This window comes from Cibotium barometz, chromosome 26, assembly GCF_041138505.1.
Source record: "Cibotium barometz isolate CiBa-2024 chromosome 26, ASM4113850v1, whole genome shotgun sequence".
NCBI classification, from domain to species: Eukaryota; Viridiplantae; Streptophyta; class Polypodiopsida; order Cyatheales; family Cibotiaceae; genus Cibotium; species Cibotium barometz.
In genome coordinates this window covers 30,405,051-30,427,271 of record NC_141071.1, presented here as the reverse complement: position 1 = coordinate 30,427,271, position 22,221 = coordinate 30,405,051, and the positions used below count along the sequence as shown (strand labels likewise).

General features: G+C 43.9%; 1 protein-coding gene across 4 annotated transcripts in view; it reads left to right on the top strand.

Annotated features, from left to right (window-relative positions):
* LOC147623868 (ALBINO3-like protein 2, chloroplastic) overlaps window positions 1–22,221 on the top strand; it is a 69,595-nt gene that overhangs the window by 6,341 nt on the left and 41,033 nt on the right. For all 4 annotated transcript variants that reach the window (XR_015269229.1, XR_015269228.1, XM_086820498.1 and 1 more), the window contains exons 2-4: window positions 16,221–16,327; window positions 18,106–18,239; window positions 21,691–21,762. Coding sequence is in view for 2 of the 4 variants with exons in the window: in XM_086820498.1 (XP_086676624.1) it covers window positions 16,221–16,327; window positions 18,106–18,239; window positions 21,691–21,762 (313 nt within the window). In the remaining 2 variants the exon portion in view is untranslated. The remainder of the gene's footprint in view (window positions 1–16,220; window positions 16,328–18,105; window positions 18,240–21,690; window positions 21,763–22,221) is intronic.

The window sequence follows — 22,221 nt, the reverse complement described above, 5'->3', positions numbered from 1 at the left end:
TCATAAAATGTGTTCATATTGTGTCCATAATATGTCCCAACCATTGGTACATGTCGTGGGCACCTCCGGGCACCTATAGGGCCACCAAATTGGCTCCAAACTGCCCATATACGACCTCTAACTTTGCCCTTAAGGCGGCTGTGAGGAATAGTCATGTCTACGTGGCACCAGATTAACGTGTGCACGTAACATTCCCTCCTGCTGAACTTGGAGCACTGGGGCACATGATGCGCCTTTGCTCTACTCCCGTATGGGTCCTCGAAAATGTGGGAACTTTGTTGTTGTGGAGGCACCCACACAATCTTTGAAACTGACTTAGGTAGCACGGCTACCAAATCTGCTTGCTTCTTGGATGTCTTTGCCATTGCCTCCTTGGAAACTGCAGGCGTTGGAACTGGCCCCTCTAACTTAGGATGCTCTGCTGGCACGGTAAACTCCATGGAAACTGTGGGGTTGACCTCATCCTCCTCCGAATAGGATTTGGAGAGATCTACCTCCTCTGGAACTACTGAAACACTTAACTCATCCTCCTTCTCAATGGATTTGGAGAGAATTGCTGGAACTTCCTCCTCTTTCTCGATGCATTTGGAGAGAACTGTTGAAATCTCATTCTTCTCCTCAATGGATTTGGAGAGACATGCTTGAGACTGGGAAACTGTGATGACTTCTGGTATTGGATCTGCTTCTGCTTCAGATTCCACTTCTAGCTTCTCTGGATCTTCGGAAATTGATTTTGACTCAGAGAGAAATGTTGGAACTTTGGAGATTGTGATGACCTCGAAGATTGGCTCGGGGACTGTTGTTGGCTCTGCATAACTAGACAATTGTGGTTCTTGGTTGACCTCGACCTGTGGATCCAACACTGTGTCTTGTGTCTCTATGGTATCTCTTTGTCTTTGGTCCTTGTACTTCACCACACTTGCGTCCTCTATTTGAGCTTCCTCCATGGGTGGACTCACCGTGGTACTTGCTGCCTGTCTTGCTTGAATCTCATGTTGGCATTCTATCAACTGTTTCTCCAAATAATGATCTTTGAATTCGATTCCGTACTTCTTTTCCACTTCGTGCAAACAAGAAATTTCATTCTTGCAATACTCCACCTCAGACTGAAGATACTCCATGCTCGCTTTGCTAAGGTCGTCGTATTGATAGGAATCCATGAAGAGCTGCTTGCTGTTTTTATGTAGAAATTAGTCCAAAAACCCTAATTCTAGGCTTCTACATGCATGCTAGACTCCCTAGGATCATACTAGGCTGAAATCTAGACTTTCTAGCACTATGCTATGCTGAAATTGGGCAAAAATTGATGCCAAAAACGTTGATTTACTGCAAAAATACAAACCGTAATTTTGCATGCAAACCCTAATTTTACAAACCCTAATTCAGCATACACAACTCCTACCTAGGATAGACCTAGATGCTCTGATACCAATGTAACATGACTACTATGCGGAAGCATGCTTAAATGATGATTAATGCAAAGCAATAAAGATTAATGCTAATCACATGCTCATGACATAGAGTAGAGAGAAGGAGAAGAGAGAGACTCTTTACCTAACCTAATCCCACTATATATTACTGAATGAATGAGTAATTACAATGATTGTCATAGATCCAATGTAGATCTAGAGTATGAATGCTATGAATGAACTTATGCTTACTGTTCTCCACTGTGCGTTAATGGAAAACGTTGATTTGGAGAAGTACTTCGTTGATCCAAACTGTTAGACTGCATGTTCTTGGTCTTGGCTCTGCAATCTTTGTCTCTGAATGATTATGAATGATCCATGACTTGCCTTTATATAGGAAAGTGATAGCAAGTCGTAATCAGGTCGGTTTTCACTTTTCAGGCCATAAAAAGTCATAAAAAATGTCATAAAATGTGTTCATATTGTGTTTATAATATGTCCCAACCATTGGTACATGTCCTGGGCACCTCCGGGCACCTATAGAGCCACCAAATTGGCTCCAAACTGCCCATATACGACCTCTAACTTTGCCCATAAGGCGGCTGTAAGGAATAGTCATGTCTATGTGGCAGCGGATTAACGTGTGCACGTGACACCAGCCTCTTAGGGCTGTGTTTTGGTGGGAGGAAGGGACCTACATCAGCGTTTTCTGATTTGGATAGTTTTTTATCTTGTGAGGTTTGGTCCTATTGGTTGGATCAATGATGACAGCTTCAGATTTGGCTCCCACACCACTTTCTTGTTATCTCCTAGATGAGGCAGACAAGTTGGATGGTGGTAACTTTCAGTCATGGAAGTGTCAGGTTACTTCTGTTCTCAGGGAGTATGGTTTGATGGAGTTTCTCTCGTACAAGAATTGGTGCTTGCCGGACCTTGTCTTTGCGGAGGATGTGTGTCGGTGGAGGAAGACCGACGGATATATCTATGGCTTTCTCCTCCTGAATTGTCAGGATTCGGTTCTTCGACACTTCATCTATGCTCCTGATGATGCTTCTACTTTCTATGTGTGGCAGTTGCTTTGTGACCTGTATGGTGATGCCAGTGATCGACAGATGGTTTCTACTTCTGGGTGCTATGCAACCAGTGGTCTTGTGGATACTTCTTTTGGAGATATTCTTGCAGCGAAGGATAGTGGGCTAGTTTTGCTCACTGCATCTGAGGAGTTTGTTTCTCTTGTTGCCACTGCATTTGAGGAGTCTGTGGTCACTGCATCTGGTGCTGAGAGAGGGTGTTAGCACATTCATCCCTAGTTTCTACCCATTTCTGGTGTCCTTTTGGTACCTTTTGCATGGACCTTGATTGTGGGCTAGCCACCCCTATTTTACATATTTTTCTGGGATTTTTTCCAACCCATTTGGTATTTTTCCAGTCGGCCAGCTTATTCAGCTCCAGTCGGCCAGCTCTCCCCACCTATAAATAGGTGGGGCTGGCCTCTCACTTCTCATTCAGTCTTGTACATATTTTGCTCCCTCACTTATGAGACTTCTAGTGTCCCTTGCTTGGGACTGTTTTGCTTCAGTATATTCAACATAGTTGCTCCATATCTCTCTCTCTCTCTTGCACTCTCTATTGAGCACACTCTAGTCCCCCTTTGCTTCCGCTCTGTGCACTCTTTCAAAGAGGAGCAGATTCGGAAGAACAAATCTTCCAACATGCGTGGCAGTGATGGGGCTTTTGTTGCCCAAGACAAGGGCAAGGGAAAAGCCAAACACAGTTTTCAGCCAAAGGCTGATTTGGGACAGCCCCAAATCAACCTTCACAAAAGGCTAAAAATGATGTAGGCAAGCCCAAGGAAAAGGGCAAATGTCACTACTGCAAGAAGCTAGGTCATTACTTGAATGAGTGTAGGAAAAGGCCTACAGAGGAGAAGAAAAAGGAAAGCGGCATGGTTGTAGATTCTTCATCACCTATAGGAAAAGATGATGCATCAGTAAATCTTGTGTAGGATGAGTGAACTTTTCTTACTTGCAGTTATGATGCATCATTGGAGCATATGTCTCTCAATGTCAATGAAAGGCACAACACATGGTACTTTGACATTGGTGCTTCTAAACACATTACCTTGTAGAGGGATTTGTTTAAGAAGCTTATGGCTGCCCTTGAAGGCAAGCGGGTAACATGTGCAAACAATTCTTCTTTTCCAGTTCAGGGTGTTGATGAGGTGATCCTCAAAATAGCAGATGGTGCATAATTATGTCTTCCAGATGTATTGTATGTGCTAGGGATTAAGAAGAACTTGCTGTCCATCTCCTCTTTTGCTAAAAGAGGATATGCAGTGAACTTTGAGGATGATAGATGCACAATGAAAGACCGTGAAGGTGGCTATGCATTGGTCACTTCCGGCACATTGTACCATGGGTTATATCAGCTTCACAAGTTTGACAGGAGAGAGCATGATGTTACCACTCTTACACCTGCCATGCACAAGGCAGAATTGTGGCATGCTAGGTTTGGGCATGTGAATTATGGCCATTTGATGCTCTTGCAAAGGCATAAAATGGTAGAAGATATGCCTTATGTAGAGCTGCCATGAAAACATGTATGTGAAGGGTGCATATTGGGTAAGATGCACATAAATGCATTCCCAAAAGATGGATCAACAAGGGCTGTTCGGAAATTACAGCTTGTGCACAGTGCTGTGTGGGGTCCTATGCAGACACCATCTTTTGGAAAGCATCTATACTTTGTAACCTTTATCGATTACTACTCGAAATTTGCTTGGGTGTATCCCTTGAAGGCAGAATCTCATGTATTTGCATGTTTTCAGCATTTTGTGGCACAAGCCGAAAATCAAACAGGTTGCAAAGTGCAGACCCTTTGTACAGAGATTGAGGGGGGGAATACATGTCCATTGCTTTCAAAGCATTTATGGCAGAAAAAGGTATAAAGCATCAATGCACGATGCCATATTCTCCTCAACAAAATGGTGTTGCTGAGAGAAAGAACAGGTCTTTGATGGAAATGGCTAGATGCATGTTAAAGGCAAAGGATTGTCTCACAAATTCTGTGCATCTTACCCAATATGCACCCTTGGGTCTTCACATACATGTTTTGGTGGCAGCTCTACATGAGGCATATCCTGTACCATTTTATGCCTTTGCAATAGCATCAAATTGCCATAATTCACATGCCCAAACCTGGCATGCCATAATTTTGCCTCGTGCATGGCAGGTGTAAGAGTGGTAACCACATGAGCATCATGCTCTCTCCTGTTAAACCTGTCAAGCTGAAATAACCCATGGTACAATGTGCCGGAAGTGATCAATGCATAGCCACCTTCACGGTCTTTCACTGTGCATTTGTTGTCCTCAAAGTTCATTGCATATCCTCGTTTAGCAAAAGATGAGACGGACAGCAAGAAGTTCTTAATCCTTGGCACATACAATACATCTAGAAGACATAATTCTGCACCATCTGCTATTGTGAAGATCACCTCACCAACACCCTGAACTGGATAAGAAGAATTGTTTGCACATGTTACCCACTTTCCTTCAGGGGCAGCCATAAGCTTCTTAAACAAATCCCTCCTTGAGGTAATGTGTTTAGAAGCACCAATGTCAAAGTACCATGTGTCGCGTTTTTCATTGACATTGTGAGAGACATATGCTCCAACCATGCCACTTTCCTTTTTCTTCTCCTTTGTAAGCCTCTTTTTGCACTCATTCAAGTAATGACCTAGCTTCTTGCAGTAGTGACATTTGCCCTTTTTCTTGGGCTTGCTTGCATCATTTTTAGCCTTTTGTGAAGGTTATCCCGAATCTGCCTTGGCTGAAAACTGTGTTTGGCTTTTCCCTTGCCCTTGTCTTGGGCAGTAAAAGCCCCATCACTGCCACGCATGCAGGAAAATTTGTTCTTCCGATTCTGCTCCTCTTGTAGTAACAAACCAACCAACTCTTCAAACAAGATTGGTTCCGGGTTTCCTTGCATAGATAGAGTGAGCGATGTGTGGAAGTTCAAGTAGATTTCTGGCAAAGATGATAGTGTCCTGGAAACCAACTCCTTCTCGGAAATGACCTCATCAATATTGAGTAGCTACTCCCGAAGATCCTGGATCTTCATAAGATGATCAGCCATACTATCACCTTCATTCATGTCCAAGTTCTCAAGCTCTTTCTTGAGAAATGCAACCCTAGCCTCATTCTTTGCTTGATACATGGTTTCAAGTACATCCCAAGCTCGCTGTGAGGTCCTGCAAGACCGAATATGCGGTATGATTGATCAATTTACTGACAAATCAATCAATGCCATTGCTTGGGCATCACGAGTATCCCATCTCTTCTGCTCCTATGAGGGAGGAGTGGGTACTGTAGCTTGTTGAGCACCACGGCCAGGCGCGCTAGGTGCTATCTCAACATGCTATGAGTAGTGCCACATGTGAACATGGGTAACCAAGGGCACTTTTCTCCCTTTGGGTTTTTCCCCTTAGATATTAGGTGTGAAAGGACACCACATTTATTTGTATTTTGATATTGTGGAGTCAACTCTCTTGCTCCACACATTGTATCCCATCTTCTTAGTGTGCGCATCAATCACCATCTCCCTCTCTTGAGTGTGCTTGCTGCTGTGTTCCTCTTTGTGTCTCTGTTTCTGTGCAACCCTACCCTAACACAATTTGTGTACAAGATTCCAAGGGGCTTTCCAGCAAGAGAATTCAATGCAAACGCAAATATGAAGACAAGTTATTCAAACAAAAGTGGTGTCAGAGTAGATTGTCAATGTCGAACTTGTGGAATGAGTCAAAGTAGCCACCAGTCTCATACACTTGGAGGGGAGTGAACACGACATTGTTTTTTGCTAAAGCAAATAATTTTTTATGTACTATAATAGGAATTTTCCTTTAGAATTGAAAACACTTAGAAGATTTTGGAAAATTTGATAAACAGGCGCTCTCGTACTAGAGCCTGGCTCACACCCTTCCAGAAACCATGCCTCAAGCTTTCCATGTACGAGTACACAAACAGGTACATGTAGACAAACAGGTTTATTGGTATGCGGTTTCCAATAGCAGGTACTCAAACAGGTACACACAGCAAATACATCAGGTATAGTAGATGTAATGTGATATTCAGCAAGTACAACAAGATGTACAGCTGGTACAGCTAGTACAACAGCTGGTGCAACAAGAAATACTGAAAGTACAGCAGGTACAGTAGGGTTTTCAGCAAGTAATACTGTAAGCACAACAGGTACAGTAGGGTTTTGAGCAAGTACAGTAGGTGCAGTCTGTATGACAGCAAGTACAGTAGGGAATAGTGGGCGGGTATGGCAGCCGGTACAACAAGTACACTACAAAATCAGTCGGGTACATCAAGTCGGCAACTGCACGGCAGCAAGGAGAGCAGTTGAGTGAATGTCGATTTGCAGATTTTGAGGCAGGGAGTGATGTGCTTCACCAAAAACGTGCAAGAGAGAGAGAGAAATGAAATGATATATTAAGGTCTCTAAGAGGCCATAATGTCCTATGAGACCAAAACTGAGAGTACATGTGAAGTTGGTGTCTCATCAAAGAGAACAACTAAATGAGACTAAAAAGTACAATAAACTGATTGCCCTACAGTTATAAGAACAGAACTGTAAGACTCCGAGATGATATTGAGTAGAAAATACTGGAAAATACTGAAAAATGTATATCAGGTAGATCCATGTATGCTGATTAGTTGAAGCGTTGCCCTCTCCTTAGATCAAGTATCTCCGCCATGGGGCTGTCTAGAATGGAGAGGTCGTAGAAGCGAGGTAGGCGCCTCCAATGCCGACCAATAATGGCTTTGATCTGGCGATGGTGAGGATGCCGTGGTCGGGATCCTGGTGGGCGTGGCCGACGAGCACGACATAAGATAACTGCTCTATCAGTGGTGACTCCCTGGGAGCGTGGTTGGTGCCCTGATAGCCCAATGGAGGAGGCATCAGGAGGTGTGTGGGCTGGGTTGCTGGTGCTGGTGCCGAAGAAATCTGTTAGGGTCCTCTGTCTAGGTACATCATGGCTCAGCCTCCTGTCTGCCAAGAGGGTCTCTCTGTGTCTCCTGAGCTCAAGTAGAAACAATCCTAGGCATCTCTGATCCTCAAACTCCATGACCCTGTGTAACGTCCCAGAACCCTCTCGCGGAAGAGGTAGTGATATCTCGCTCGGATCTCATAATAGAATGTACATCGGCAAATGTAGTGTTCCTCTGTCTCTACCTCCTGGTAGCATAGCTGACAAATGTGGTCATCCAAGATCTGATGCACATATTGCCCTGTCTCAATCCGCAGCTGGTCCGGATCTGTCCAATGGCACAACGTATCCCATGTGATAGGTGTACATCCATGTATGCCGGGCAGGTGATAAAATCATATGGTGAGAGGTGTAGAAAATGGCTCTTGTAATGAGCCATTTTCGTGCCTAAGGGCTCAAGGGGGCTAGTCCATGTCCTCTCTGTGTCCACTCTGATGATACCCATCCTGATCACGTGGTTTTGCTATGAGCGGGTGAGATCCAAAAATGTACAATCCAGACTGTACTGAAAGGGTGGTAGTGCCTCTATCCGCAAACCATGTAGGTCAAACCATGATCTCATATGAGCGTACCTACTACCAGCAATGAGTATCTCCATCCTCTGCCAACTATATGGATGAGGTCAATGCTAATCGGGAGTACCCCTGCTGAGGGAGCTCCCATAGCCGAGAGAGAGAGAGAGAGAGAGAGAGAGAGAGAGAGAGAGAGAGAGAGATTAAGCGTCTACTAAAGACCCAATGTACCTATGAGACCAAAGTGATACAATAATGTCCATGGCATATCTCATCATGGAATGGAAAATAAAACAGAAAGAAAACATAAACATAGCTATCTCACTGGGGTGATACAAAACTCTCCATGGAAACTCATCATGGAATACTAAGAACATAGAAACATGAGAGCAACATCAACTTCGAGTAGATGGTATACCACTCTCCAAAATATCAAGCATGGGGCTAATGAGTACGGCCGAGAGGTCTCCCTCAGCTATGTCCCGTGGAAAGGTAGCTCGATGGCGGTGGAGCATGTCCTGGATTTGGAGTTGATGAGGTGATCGTGGCCGACGGGGGGGCCGAGGGCGTTGGGCACACTGGAGTGCAGAGGCTCGGTCCGAGGTAACTCCTCTCGGGCGAGGTAGGTCCAGAGCAGCTCGTGGAGGGTCCACAAGATCCACTATGTCGGTGTCCTCCACCTCCTGGGTCCGGAAGAAACTGGTGATGGTTGGCTAGTGAGGGAGGGGGCGGGGTGGCTGGGGCGGAGGCTCTCTCAAGAAGGTGTCCCTGTGTCTGCAGAGCTCAAGTAGGAAGAGGCCCATGCAACGCTGGTCCTAGAAGTCAACGATCCTGGAGAGTGGACCCAATCCCTCACGAAATAGACAGTGAAATCTTCGCAGATCTCATAGTATACTGAGCAGCAGCATATGTAATGCTCCTCCGTCTCAACCTCTGTGTGGCATAGTCGGCAAAAGACCCCAAGGGCCTATGAGACCAAAAGTAATACAATGGTACCATGGATATACTGAGCCATGGAAAACTGAAAGAAAAAGTAAAATGAAAACATTTGACAGTACATGTGATCAACATATGATCCTGTGTAGAGTGAGATATGCTATGATCAGCTAATGATGATACCCGCCTCGGCCAGAACTAATCTGATGGTGGAGTGAATGTCAAGCCTTTGTGATGGGAGCGTGTCATGTTGGCGGAGAACCTCACGAATTTGTCTCTGTGTGGAGGGTCCTGATGCTCTGGGTCAGGGACGTTTGGCTCGCAGATTGGATCGAGCTCTCTTGCCACTAAGAACTCCTTTGGGGTGTGGAGCTAGAGCGTGGGTACGGGTGGTGGGCTTTGATGTTGTAATAGAGGAACTGGTGTGGGCAATGGATTCCAATGTGGATGTGTGTACCACAAAGAAATCTGTGATGGCTCTCTGTGAGGTGTCTTGTCGGAGCCGGGGCTGTCTCTCAGCATGTTGCCTCAACAGTACATCCCTATGTCGTCTGAGCTCCATCAAGTACATGCCCAAACACCTTTGATCCTCAAACTATATCACCCGTGTGAGTGGTTCGAATCCCTCTCGGAAGAGGCATGCTGCCTCAACACTACATCCTTGTGTCGTCTGAGCTAAATCAAGTACAGCCCAAACACCTCTGATCCTCAAACTGTATCACCCATGTGAGTGGTTCGAATCCCTCTCTCGGAAGAGGCAGTGGAATCTCCCCCGTATCTTATAGTAAGCCGGGCAACTGAACATATAATGGGCCTCATCCTCTACTGCTCCTGGGATGCATACTGTGCATGTCTCCTCCTCATGTGGGATATCCTCAGCTCTACTCTGAGGCGGTGGGAGGATACCCTGAGTTGGCCGATCGTGATACGCATAGCATGCGACATGTGTATCTGTATGTATCCTGGGATCTCAAAGAATCCATCCTCAAAGAGTCTCAAGAAGTGATCTCTGTAGAACTCACACTTATCAATCTCTGACGGAGACACCAATGTCTGGTGTATGTGTAGCCCGAGTAGATCTAATTGGATGATCCGGTTGATCTCCTGTCGTGAGAGATCAAGGTATGGGGAATCCAAGCTATACTGAAATGGGGGGAGATGGTCCATTTGTATGCCATGTGCATGAAACCCCTTGACTACCTCAGAGTACCATGCGTGTGTTGGTAATGGTGGTGGCCGTGTCGCTGAGGAGGAGGGCAGTCCGGCTCGTCTCAATCGCTCCCTCTCCCTCACACCGTATAATTGCATACAGGACTCTAGAGTCTAGTGCTAGTCGTGGGAGGCGATCTCTATCAAGCGTGTATACATGCTGAATATAAGTGACGGTGTGAAAAAGGGCATCTGTAACCAGTGGGCCCTAGGACCACCCCAAACTGTGCATGTAGAATGTCATGTGGTACAGATGGCTTACTTGTAATCATGCATGACAACATCATCACTTATAGCCTCTCTATGCTCCTCTAGTGATCCTTCCCTAGGCTTGGCCCCCAAAAGGCTGCACCATACATGGCCGCTGGTCGTATACTAGAGTATCAAAGAGCTAGCACTTAGTGCGAGGTTCCTGGAAATGTGCCTGGAAACACTCTCCCCCCATACGGGCTAGGGAGGTGTGCCCCCTCGCAAGTCGGTCAGTGGCAGTTGTGGTCATGCAGAACAAAGGGCCTGTAAAAGTGACTACTAGATACACATACTTCTGCACAATATCCACTGGGCCATCTCTGTATGTGAGAAAATCGTGAGGTGACTGCATAAGATGTGTTGAAGACCATAACCTTGGTTTTGCCCAAATTGACCGTAAGGTCTCTCTCCTTGCAAATCTGTCCAATGCATTTAAGTGTTTCTGTAAACCCTCGGCTGAATTTGAGATCAAGACAATGTCGTTAGCATATAGCAATATGGGCACTACTGTCTGAGCCAATGGTGAACCTCTACCTCCGAAACTATCTACAAATATTGCGATCTCATCAATGTACAGGCCAAAGAGTGTAGGTGAGAGTGGGCAGCCTTGCTTAACCCCAATAGTGCTACATATATCTCCCGAGGTCCCACCGGGTGCACGTGCTCGTCCGAGTATTGCCTCATACAGTGCCATCACACCCCATATCATCTCATGTGAGAATTGGAGATCCTGCAAGCGTCCTATCGGATGAGATCGCGGAACAGAGTCAAAGGCTTTACGGAAATCCACAAAGCAGCAATACACACGTCTCTTTGAGGACCTCGCCTCCTCTATGATGGCCCGTAAAGTAAAGATATGGTCCAGCGTGGAGAAGTTTCTCTTGAAGCCTGCCTGGCTTGATGCTCTGTTTCCCATCCTCTTTGCCATAGAGCTCATCATGTCCTCTAGTACTGCCCCATACATATATATATATATATATATATATATATATATATATATATATATATATATATATATATATAGAGAGAGAGAGAGAGAGAGAGAGAGAGAGAGAGAGAGAGAGAGAGAGAGAGAGAGATATCAAGCGTCTACTAAAGACCCAATGGGCCTATGAGACCAAAGTGATACAATAATATCCATGGCATATCTCATCATGGAATGGAAAATAAAACATAAACATAGCTATCTCACTGGGGTGATACAAAACTGTCCATGGAAACTCATCATGGTACAAAAGAAAACAACGATGAGCTATGAGCTGGGAATGTCAAATCTGAGAGAGAGAGAGAGAGAGAGAGAGAGAGAGAGAGAGAGAGTTATATTTATGTCTTACCTTCGGGCCTATGAGACAAAAGATGATTACAAGTATCCATGGAATATCATCATCATGGAAAACTGAAACAAAACTTAAACTGAAACTGGAAACTCAGTAACTGAAGCTAAGTGCTAGGTAAATGCATAGAACAAATTGGGGAGCATGCTATAAAGTATAAAAGAATGATCATAATTCACTCTATCCCGAATCTATGGAGGGGAGGGGTCCATGGAGGAGATCCATCATCGGGCAGAAGAGGGTGGCCACAGATTTTTATAGTGAAGAGAGGCTGAGAAGAAGAGGTCTCCATCGTGTGTCAGTGACGTGTAAGGATAACATCGATTTGGGCCTGATGGATTGGTGGTGGTCGTGGTCCAGGGGCCGAGGTCGTCTCGGAGCATTGTGGCTCGCGGTAGAGTGACCCATTTGCTCTTGGATACTGTCCTTGTTTGATTAAGTGCTGGATCTGTTGGTGGAGTAGGTATAGCATGCTGGGGCTAGAAGAAGTTGGTGATCCTGAGCTGGGCAGCCTGGGCTGAACTAGCTTGTGAGGTTTGTGCTTTGAGGAGGCTCTGTGTGTGTTGTCATAGCTCCAGCAAGAACAAGCGCAAGCATCTCTGGTCTGGATAATCCATGATACGGCTAATAGGACCAAACCGCTCTCTGAAAAGGCAATGGTATCTCTCTTTGATCTCATAGCAGACTGAGCATCGGCATACATAATGCTCCTCAAACTCCACCTCTTTGCTGCATAATCTGCAAATCCTATCCTCCATGGGTATCCTTGCTACTCTGTGGGCCTTGATCTCTAGGGAATGGGATGAAACTCGGAGCTGACCAACGGCAATCCTCATGGCATGAGACATAAATATATCCATGTAGCCTGGTCTCTGTATGAACCCATCCTCAGTGAGCCTAAGGAAGTGATCCCGATAATACTGCATCTTGACGGGCAAGGGCTGCGCTGGGGTTATCCAAGTGTCCCTAATGTGGCTTGCTTCCTTTTATACTAAAAAGTCAAGAGGTTCAAGGTTTTTGAAAACTAAAATTTATTCTTCCCTTTTTTTCAATGTTTCCATCTTTTTCCTGGGTTTTAATTTTGAGAGTAAGAGGAGGAGAGAGAGAAGCATCTCGCAGGTGGCTGGGAAGATTAGCACCAACACATGCACCAATAGAAAGTAAGAGAAGGAGAGAGAGAAAGAGAGAGAGAAGCATCTCACAGGTAGGGAAGATTAGCAAATATGCCCGAGTAAAGAGAGGGCCCCCTTAATTTATAGGAGAGGGTGGTGGAGAGTTAAATATATATATTTTTATATTCCGAGGGCACCTCATCACATGGGCATAGAGTCATGACTCTTCTAGAGCCCTTACTCTTTCATTTAAACCTTTTAATGGTTAGCCCAAACTTATATACGACTCAAAAGTTAGCTTAGTTTTGGATTTTCTTTCCTTTCCAACTCTCTTGTCACTTCAAGCTTTTCAATCTTTAAGGTTTCTAACCTTAGATTCCTTTTTAGAATTTTGAACTAAGGTCACCTTACACTTTGTTTTAACTTTTTCAAGAGTCCAAAAGGGAAATCTATTTCTAAGGTTTTCCATTAGTTTGGATCCTTCTCTATTTTCTTCAACTTCTAAAGTTTCTCAAAAGATCTCAAGGTATGAGATTTTTGGGTTCAAGGTTTCTAAGTTTATTCTTCTCTTTTTCTCAATGTCTTCATCTTTTTCTTGGGTCTTAATTTTGAGATTTCATTAGTTTAATTTTCTCAAGGGCTCACCTTATTTCTCTGGAGTCTAAGTGAGTAACTCTCACTCTTATAATCTTTTTAAATGTCAATACTTTAAAGTTCATGAGTCTTTTCATGATTTGATTATCTTAAAAATTCTCTAAGATTTGGGATATTTATTTCATATCTTCTCTCATGGTTTCTTGAGATTGATTTTCAAGACCAATAATGATTTCTTTTTTTGGCATAGGAATTCCTAGGTTTTCTTGAAGCTGTTCAATTCAATCTTTTTATATTAAGCTTCTAATTTTTCATCTTCTTGGTGTAGTTCCTTCGTATAGCACACATACTTACTTTCATTTGGTTCTAGATATTTTTCTCGCCACCTGGTACAATCCTTCTTAACATGGCCCACATGATGGTAGAAGAAACATCGGTTCTCTACTTGGTACCGCTTTTGCTCTTCAACCTGGAGATAACCTCTAGCAATGCCCTCCTTGGTCTTCTCCTAAGACGTCTTCTTGGGTTTTGCCTTTGTGTTTTCCTTACCGCCTAAGTTGCTGTGAGACTCCTCCTTATTGTCCTTAATGTCTTTGCTGTTGTATGCTCCCTTACCCGACTCGGATGATGATTGTTGCTGTGCTGGCATTTGGGGCTTGTCTAGGCTTGCTTGGGCTTGCCTTCGTTCAACATTAGGGCTTGAAATGTTGTACAGGAAACCAGATGTTTGTCCCGTGAGAAATTGTTTCAGCTTCTCCTTTTCTGACTTCCCCAACTACTGTGCCATGGTAATGCCCTTGTTGGAATAGGCCAACATTGGGCTTCCATCTTGGAAGAGCTTGTAAAACTCATCCTCGAGATTGGTCATGTACTGGGGTGGAAGAAATCTGGCTTTGAGGTCAGACAGAAAGGTATCCCATACGTAATACATTGTACCGGTGGTTGGATCCATATGAAGACCTGACCAATGTTGCCACTAGGTAATGACTTCCCTAGTAAGATGCGGAGCCGCTAGATGGACTTTGTCTTGAGTATCTGCAATCTTAGCTAATGGAAAATATGCAACAAATTGATGTACGAAGTGAGTGATTGCGGAATGATCACACTTACCATCATTACTTACTGAAGTTTGGTTGAGCACGGATGATTGTGGTGGATGGGGTGGTGGAGGAATTGGGACCAAGTGCCAATTTGGGAAGTGTTGCTATCAGATTGGCATGTAACATTGCCTGTGTCTCCTGATGCTGGAGTTGCATGGCTTTCCGATCTAGCTTGTGTTGATGTCCTAGAGCTGCGAGTTCTGTAGGACGCCGTTCTTCTTCAACCCTACGTTTGGCTTCCTTGACCTTCCATACCTCAGCTAGTGAGCTGCGAGCATGAAGCAATCCACTTTAATCTTTAATACAAATGATAGAGCTGTAGAGATAGAGAGCTGACACGAGATTGGGTCCCAACTACCCACTTAAGGGGCCCCTCCCGCAAGCATGAGTATTTACTTTAGTGCTTTGAAGAACTTTCTTTACAATGCAGAAAACTCACTGATGATGGTTGACTGAGGAATGCCAAATGCAAGGATGAGGTAGACGAAATGTCGGCTGAACCATCAAGCGGACTGAAGACAACTTTGAAGCAACTATGCACACCCAGATCTGCTGAGGGAGATGCAAGACTGAAGGCTGAATGTCTAAGAGGACTTCGGGATGCCTTGGGCTGAAGCACAATGAGGTGCTTTGCTGAAAATATGTATGTACAAACCTTAGGACTCAAGCACACATGTTTCTGCTGCTGAAAATATGAGAGAATGCGATGATTTATGCAAGGGACTGAGGGGCTGCTTATATATGAGCACAGGCTGCAAGTCGGTTTGCATATGCTGCTGTTGGTCTGTTTTACATGTCCACGACTTGCTGAAAAATAGCATTTTATGCAATTGATTCACATGTGTGGCTGCACATGCTTCTGCTGCTGGCCGACTGGCCCATATGGGCTTCTACTGCTGGCCAACAGGCCTATGGGCTGGCCACTCAGCCAAGGCCCAAGTGCTGGCCCCTTTGGTGGCTAGTTGTCTTTTGTGAGAGCCCACCTAAGGCTGGCCATGGCTAGCCTAAGCCCATGCTTCCTACATGCTTCTATAATGCTTGCTATTGACTCGTATGCTAGGATGACCTACATGCGACTCTTTTCCAAGTGGGTTAAGGGACAGACACCGACACCTAAGGCTTGGAAAGACCTACGTAGCTTGTGCCTGACATGTCCTTGGACTAGGGCTCACAATGGGGTCACGGCATACGACAAAATCCTCCCCCCCTTTTCATGAGAGCAGCTCATGCTTCTATGTCATAATGGATTGATCCCATAGAATATATGTCTACTTCATGTACGATAGAAAGACATAGTTTATCAATGGAACTAGCAAGTCACAATCACATTCAAAGTAGAATCACAATCACAGGCATGTTGAAATCTTAATCTTGAATTCTATGTATTTTGTAAATGGGTGAGCATAAACCTTAGGTCTAGTAGTGTTTGTATTTTCCTAAGGTCAATTGGTACAAAGCTGTAAGGTAGAAATGCATAGAAGGTGAAAGTCCAAAGGGTATCCGTCATGCATAAGATACATAGCAAGTGGCAAGGTGTAGTGGTGCAAGCAAGGTGTCATGCACTTTCTTGGTGTATGTGGCATCATATGGTCAAAAGGCACTTTATTTAAGACCTATATATATATATTTTGGGGGTCGTATGGGTTTAACAATTGCTTTTTTCCTTCCATTTTCAACTCTTTTTTTAATGACATTTTTGTCTGAATGTTTTAGGTGGGCTACAATTTTTGTCTCAGCCATTGCTCTCCGAGCCTTATTATTTCCCTCAAGGATTATACAAAATAAAAAAATCGCTCAGATTAAAAAGCTAGGACCAAAATGTAAGTAGTGGTGACATTCATTCTTTTCAGAGCTATGAACCTTTGTTTTACATGCTATATGGTACATGGCATCTTTAATGCTTACTCAATCCATAAGGGGACTTTTACAAGGGGGCTCAACACTTGGTACCAACTCAATGGTATGGCCCTCCATTCGTGAGGTAGCCCATTTCTTGAAAAGATATCTACAAACTTGGCCAGAACATGATTAATCATCATTCCTGTGGCAAATATTCAAATACACCGATCACGACTACTATTTGATTGTTTTCATCAATCACTTGTAATGAGATAATGCAAATGAGCCGGTGGAGGTAGCTCCCGGTCATTCCAAGCTTGTACCCATCAATACAATACCATAACGAGGAGTTGACCATCTTTGGCCGCTAGTGATTGTTTATGATCTTGAGATTACGTGGTTTCATATTTAAGTGTGTTTAATTAAATCAATGAGATAATGCAAATGAGCCTGTGGAGATAGCTCTTGGTCATTCCAAGCTTGTACACATCAATACAATACCATAAGGAGGACTTGACCATCTTTGGCCCCTAGCGAGTGGTTATGATCTTGAGTTTACGTGGTTTCATATTTTAGTGTGTTTAATCAAATCAATGGTTAATCATCTCAAGATACACGCTCCCCATTACATTGAGCGTGGGCTAGAATAAACTAACCAAGGGTATGTGTATTAGTCCATTACCTCTATTGGTTACCCTTGGTCTTGCTGAGGTTATTTTCAAATCCTTGTGTTGACATAAGGTCTCTAGTACACTGCAATTTCTTTTGAATCCTTTTCCATGAAGAGAAATTCAACACGATATCATCTGACATACAACATAATGGCAACAAGAGCCTATCTTCAACAGAATCAGCCCCCCCGATCTCTCATTAAAAACAATCACCTCATCAATATAGAGTGCAAAAGAGTGTCGAGGCAAGACCTTAGTCATAGTGTGGCTCACCATGATGGTTATAGACTTATAGTGCAGTTTGAAGAGATCCCAATCCTTATGGATTTAAGTAATCGAGTTGGGTGATCAAATCTGAGGAAAGCCTTGGCAAACAGCCTCATTGAAAAGATGAGATAAGATAAGGGCAATTATCTTCTGTCCCACAAGCAAAAACTCTCTATAGCCCCTCATGATCTCTAGTTCTAACCTCTTCCATTATGCAGTTTCAAAATGGCGTTTCTCATAAAGAAAAGGTAGGAGGTCTTAGTGTTTGCGCTCTTCTTATATGGCAGAATCTTCATATAAATGATAAGAATCTTGCTACCGCTTCCACAGTCTTCGTAGGCTGTAGCATTTTAAAAGTCACTGCCACATGCCACTGTGCGCGATGAATACATATTGATGGACTACCATAGTTTCATAGACCCTTGTGGTCTTTTGTTAGACGTTAATAACATTTTCTTTCTTTATTTCTTTGCTTCTCCTCGTGAAATATTTGCTTTATTGACATGGGAACACAGAAGATTAGATGGCAAAAGCTGAAAATACAGAAAAATTGCAAGCCTTTTCTCTGCCCGTGCTAATGAGGCTTGGAAGGAAGCAGTGGACTCAACTCTCCTCCAACAGCTCGCTGAATCTGCTGCTATCTAAAGGCACCTAAAATTCACCGCTGGTTGCTGAATTTCCTGGTTGCGTAGGAGTATCTGTCTTCTGGGCGCTGCTAGCCTAATGCATGAAATGTGTGGGTGTCTTGCATTTATTAAGAAGTAAGTTTGTTGATGGTAAGATCATTGCACTATTTGAGTTCCAAATATTGTTCTTTACAGTGCAGTTAGAGCGGCTTGCAAAAGGAGCATTGCAAGGCAAGTTCCTAGAAGAATACGGACATTTAAGGAAACGACAACATGAATTAAGATCTCCCAGCCTTCTATGGATTATTGGCCCAGGAATATTCATACAGGTTCGAGCTTAATATTCTGTAAACTTCCATTTGCATTTATGCAGAAATAAAAGCCTGTGGAATATACATTTGTGTGACAGTATACCCTTGTCCGCAAAGCATGTATAGTGTCATGTGCAAGTTGTGCAATTGATGTTTATATAAAGGTAGGACAGTCATACTTGTTCAGCATGGCATGTGTTCAAGTAAGGCATGCATTCTGTTTTTTTAAAAATAAAAAATTTAATTTGAAAACCCAGAATGAATGCTTATGTCCAAGTTTTTCAGTATTTTGTTATGATTCATGTGGTCTCTGCTTTGTGAATGCTAGTGGTCCATAGTATTGGTGAAGCCATGGCCAATAGCTTCATTCTTCATGGATTTTTTTTGCTAAAATGTGTGCTAGGACACAAAGCTTGGTTTGAAGCTGTTCATTGTTGGGGGTGTTGGGGGTGGGGGGGTGGGGGGGAAGGGTAGGGTGTCTCTATTTAAAAATCAGGTACATATCACGTGCATTCCAAGGGTATTTACAAAAACTCTTACCTGTTTTTGTGCATAATGACCCTTTCCTAATAATGATTTTACATTTTTTCCCCAAAATTACAAAAAAATACCCTTTATTTAAATATTTCTGCAAAGTTTTTATAAAATTAAATTTGTAAAACCCCTTATGTGGAGTTACGGTGTTATCTTACGATTCGATATGTTATTTGGATAATATAGGGATATTCCTAACAAGAGAGAGCCCCTTCATCTTGGCTCCTTAGTGCTTGTACAGATTAAATTTGCAATCTGATCTTGGTAAACTGTAAAGTATCTTTGTGTTGCTCATGTTGTGCAATTTTTACTCAGTTGATTTTCTCAAAATTATCACAACCAAAGCTCCGCAGGCCTGTAGTCAATGTCACATTAAGGAGCTGAATATTTATCTCTTTCCAATGGAGGCCGGAAATGGCAATCATTTGCAGTTGTATATGAATAAAGAGCTTTGGATGAATGGAGTAATAATTTTAGGTACGGTTGAGGAGCATATAATACTGAGTGCAAATGATTCATCATGTTCTCTTTATGTGGGATGCACTTTGACTATTGTTGGCCAGAATTGAGAGCATGCTGTTGGCAGTAGAGGTCGCTTATTTCCAAGAGCCCTGGAGGATGGTTTAGGATTGACAGTGGGAGCTTGAGGTGAGAGCAACGGCTTCCTTCTGTGTGTGTGTGTGTGTATCCCATGTGGATATGTATGGTATGTGACATGCAGAAGGTTGAAAGTAAGGAGCATGCTATCCTCTGATGCCTAGCATACGATAACACTAGAGTCCTCTACGTATTTGGAGAAGGATGTGCTCCCTTTGCCGAGTCAGAGTATGACGACTAGAAATTTGTTGCACATTTTCTACACGAGACGGAGATACAGAGACTGATTCGTGAGAAAGAAAGAAAGATGGGTGTTATTAACATCTACAAAGAACCTGAAGGGTATTTGAGACAGAGAAGATGTTACATGTGATCCATGATAAACTGGATGCCAGGACAAAAAAGAAAAACTAGCTGCCGAAAGAAAGGACAACATACCACATAGGCTCTGAAGGTAAAATATAGTGGGCAGCAGAAGATCCTCATGTGTCGGAACTCATTGTGTGTCCTTCTTCTTATGGACTGAGTATCTGGCCTTGATGTCCACTACCTGGGGGAGTGCCTCTCTCTGTCGCTGAAGCAAGTCCGTGGATCTGGAGCTGTCGGGTGGAAGGTCTGGGTCTTCGGGACTGGGGACGTCTGGCTCTCTGGAGCACGTGCTCTTTCTTGGAGGACCCCCCGGAGTGCATGGGGTGCTAACTCGGTGGGGACATCTAGCCCTGTTTTGGTCAATTTGTCCCGGCTGATCTCGTGTGGGATGAGAGTCAGCCTGGGCTTGCTGGTGAGGGCCAAAAAATTCCGTGATAGTTATTTGTGTGATATCCTACCTCTTGGGCTGTTGCCTCAATAGTCTATCTCTGTGGTGCCTCAGCTCTTCCAGGTTTAGTCCTAGAGATCTCTGATCTCTGTAATGCATCACCTGTGACAAGGGCCCAAATCCCTGGTAGCGTCTGCCTATCTATTAAATCATAGTAGACTGGGCATCTAAGTATGTAATGCTTCTATCTCCCCTGTGCTATATAGCGTGCATAATCATTTGCCCCCTGGGAGGCCCTGTGCCCTCTCTGTCTCAATCCGAAGGCAATGTGACGACACCCTCAGCTGACCAATGGCGACCATAGTCAATAAATTTGGGCAAAACGTTTCTACAAAGTGGGGAAATTCTTCATGAAACCAGTTTCATCCAAATTTTAGGTTGTGTTTTTTTTTTGGGGGGGTTTTTTTTCTTCTCCTTTTGGTCACAGTTTCATTCCGCCCTGTTTCTGCTCGTCTCTTCTGCCCAATTTTCCTCACATGTTCTGGCAAACTTGCGCCTCTCCCACAGCCTGTGTGCTGCGCTCACTGCCCTCTCCTACAGCCCAGGCCCCGCTGCCCTTGCAGGCTTCTCCTTCTCCTTCTCCTTCCATCTCTTCCTCTTCCTCTCCTTCCTTCCCCTCTTCTTCTCTTTCCTCCCTTCTTCCATTTCCGGTAAATAGATCCTTCTATTAGTTATATGAAAAAACAGCCAACAGGATGAAGTACATGCTCAGAACCCTCAAGAGAGAGAAACACTAGTGAGGGTAGTCCCCTCCATGGCTGGCCACTCTCAGAGGGAAGTACCTCATGGGGGGGGGGTGTGTCTGTGTGTGTGTAAGCCAAACTGGTGGCCTGTAGTGCCAAGTGAGGTTGCTTGCACTGTCGGAGAGGAAGGGGCCTTGCTGCTGGATGAGTAGGAAGGCCTCTCGACGTCTTTGCATGCGGTCCAAATCTCCCTGTAGCTTCCCCCACTGGTATGAATGATATCTGTCACAAGTACTTAACACTAAGCATTGTAGTGCTGATGACGACTAGACAGCTTAAACTGAAAGATTGCATTTCTTCTTTTTTTGATCTATTGTCAAACCTGGTTAAAGGATCTTTCTATCTTTGGCTACACATTGAACATGGGACTGTGCGCATAAATTTAGAGGTACCGTGGTATTGCTATGGGAAAGGTTTCATTATGAACTTACAGAAATTTGCATACACTCATGAACTTATGAAGCCTTGCTCATGAGGAAAAAGCTGATGGCAGGAAATGGATGTTTTTTAAAATGGCTTGTGGTTATGGAGTGGTACTCTTCAAGTGGGGTAGGGGGAAACCTCCTCCCTTCTAGTGGATGGATGAAGAAGGGATTCAAAAGTTTCACAAGAATCTAACGGGAGCTAATAACGAGTTTAATTATAATTACTAGTCTGTTGAGTCTTAGCTTTTTGAATCTTAAATGTTCCATGGTAGGTTATAACATTTTGGCTCTTGTCATCTGTTTGATGCCTGCTTCAAGTTATGTTTTGGTAACAGTTGTCATGGACTTCGCAGATACCACTTGTTTTGACAATCATGTACTCATTGAGAAAAATGGCACTGGAGCAACATCTGGGCTTTGTTACTGTAAGGATTCCTGTCCTTGGAATGCGTAATGCATATTTTCTTAACACATTTGGGTAAACGTGCTGATTAACCTTTTGGTTGTAACCCCTTATCTTTCAATTGCATTATGGAGTGCTGTTTTTAATTGCATTGACATGCCACAAGGTATCTGCAGCAATTGAAGAGACTTCATCTCTGAAGCAGGCTGCTTGACAAGCTTGTTTGCTAGGGTTTCCACCTCAACTTTCCCTTATATAGGGCTGGTCAGCTGCTAGGGTTGGCTAGTTGGTGAACTTTGCAAACTCTACCAACTGTGGCCAATTGTGCCAACGTGCACAAAGCTGTCCAAACTGTGCCAACCGTGCACAAAGCTGTCCACACTTGGCTCACTCATGAGCGCCCTGTTGTCCAGTGTCGGCTGGCCAAAACATTGCCCATCAGCCCATATCTGGACTTTGTTTTTGTCCTTTAGGCAGCTGC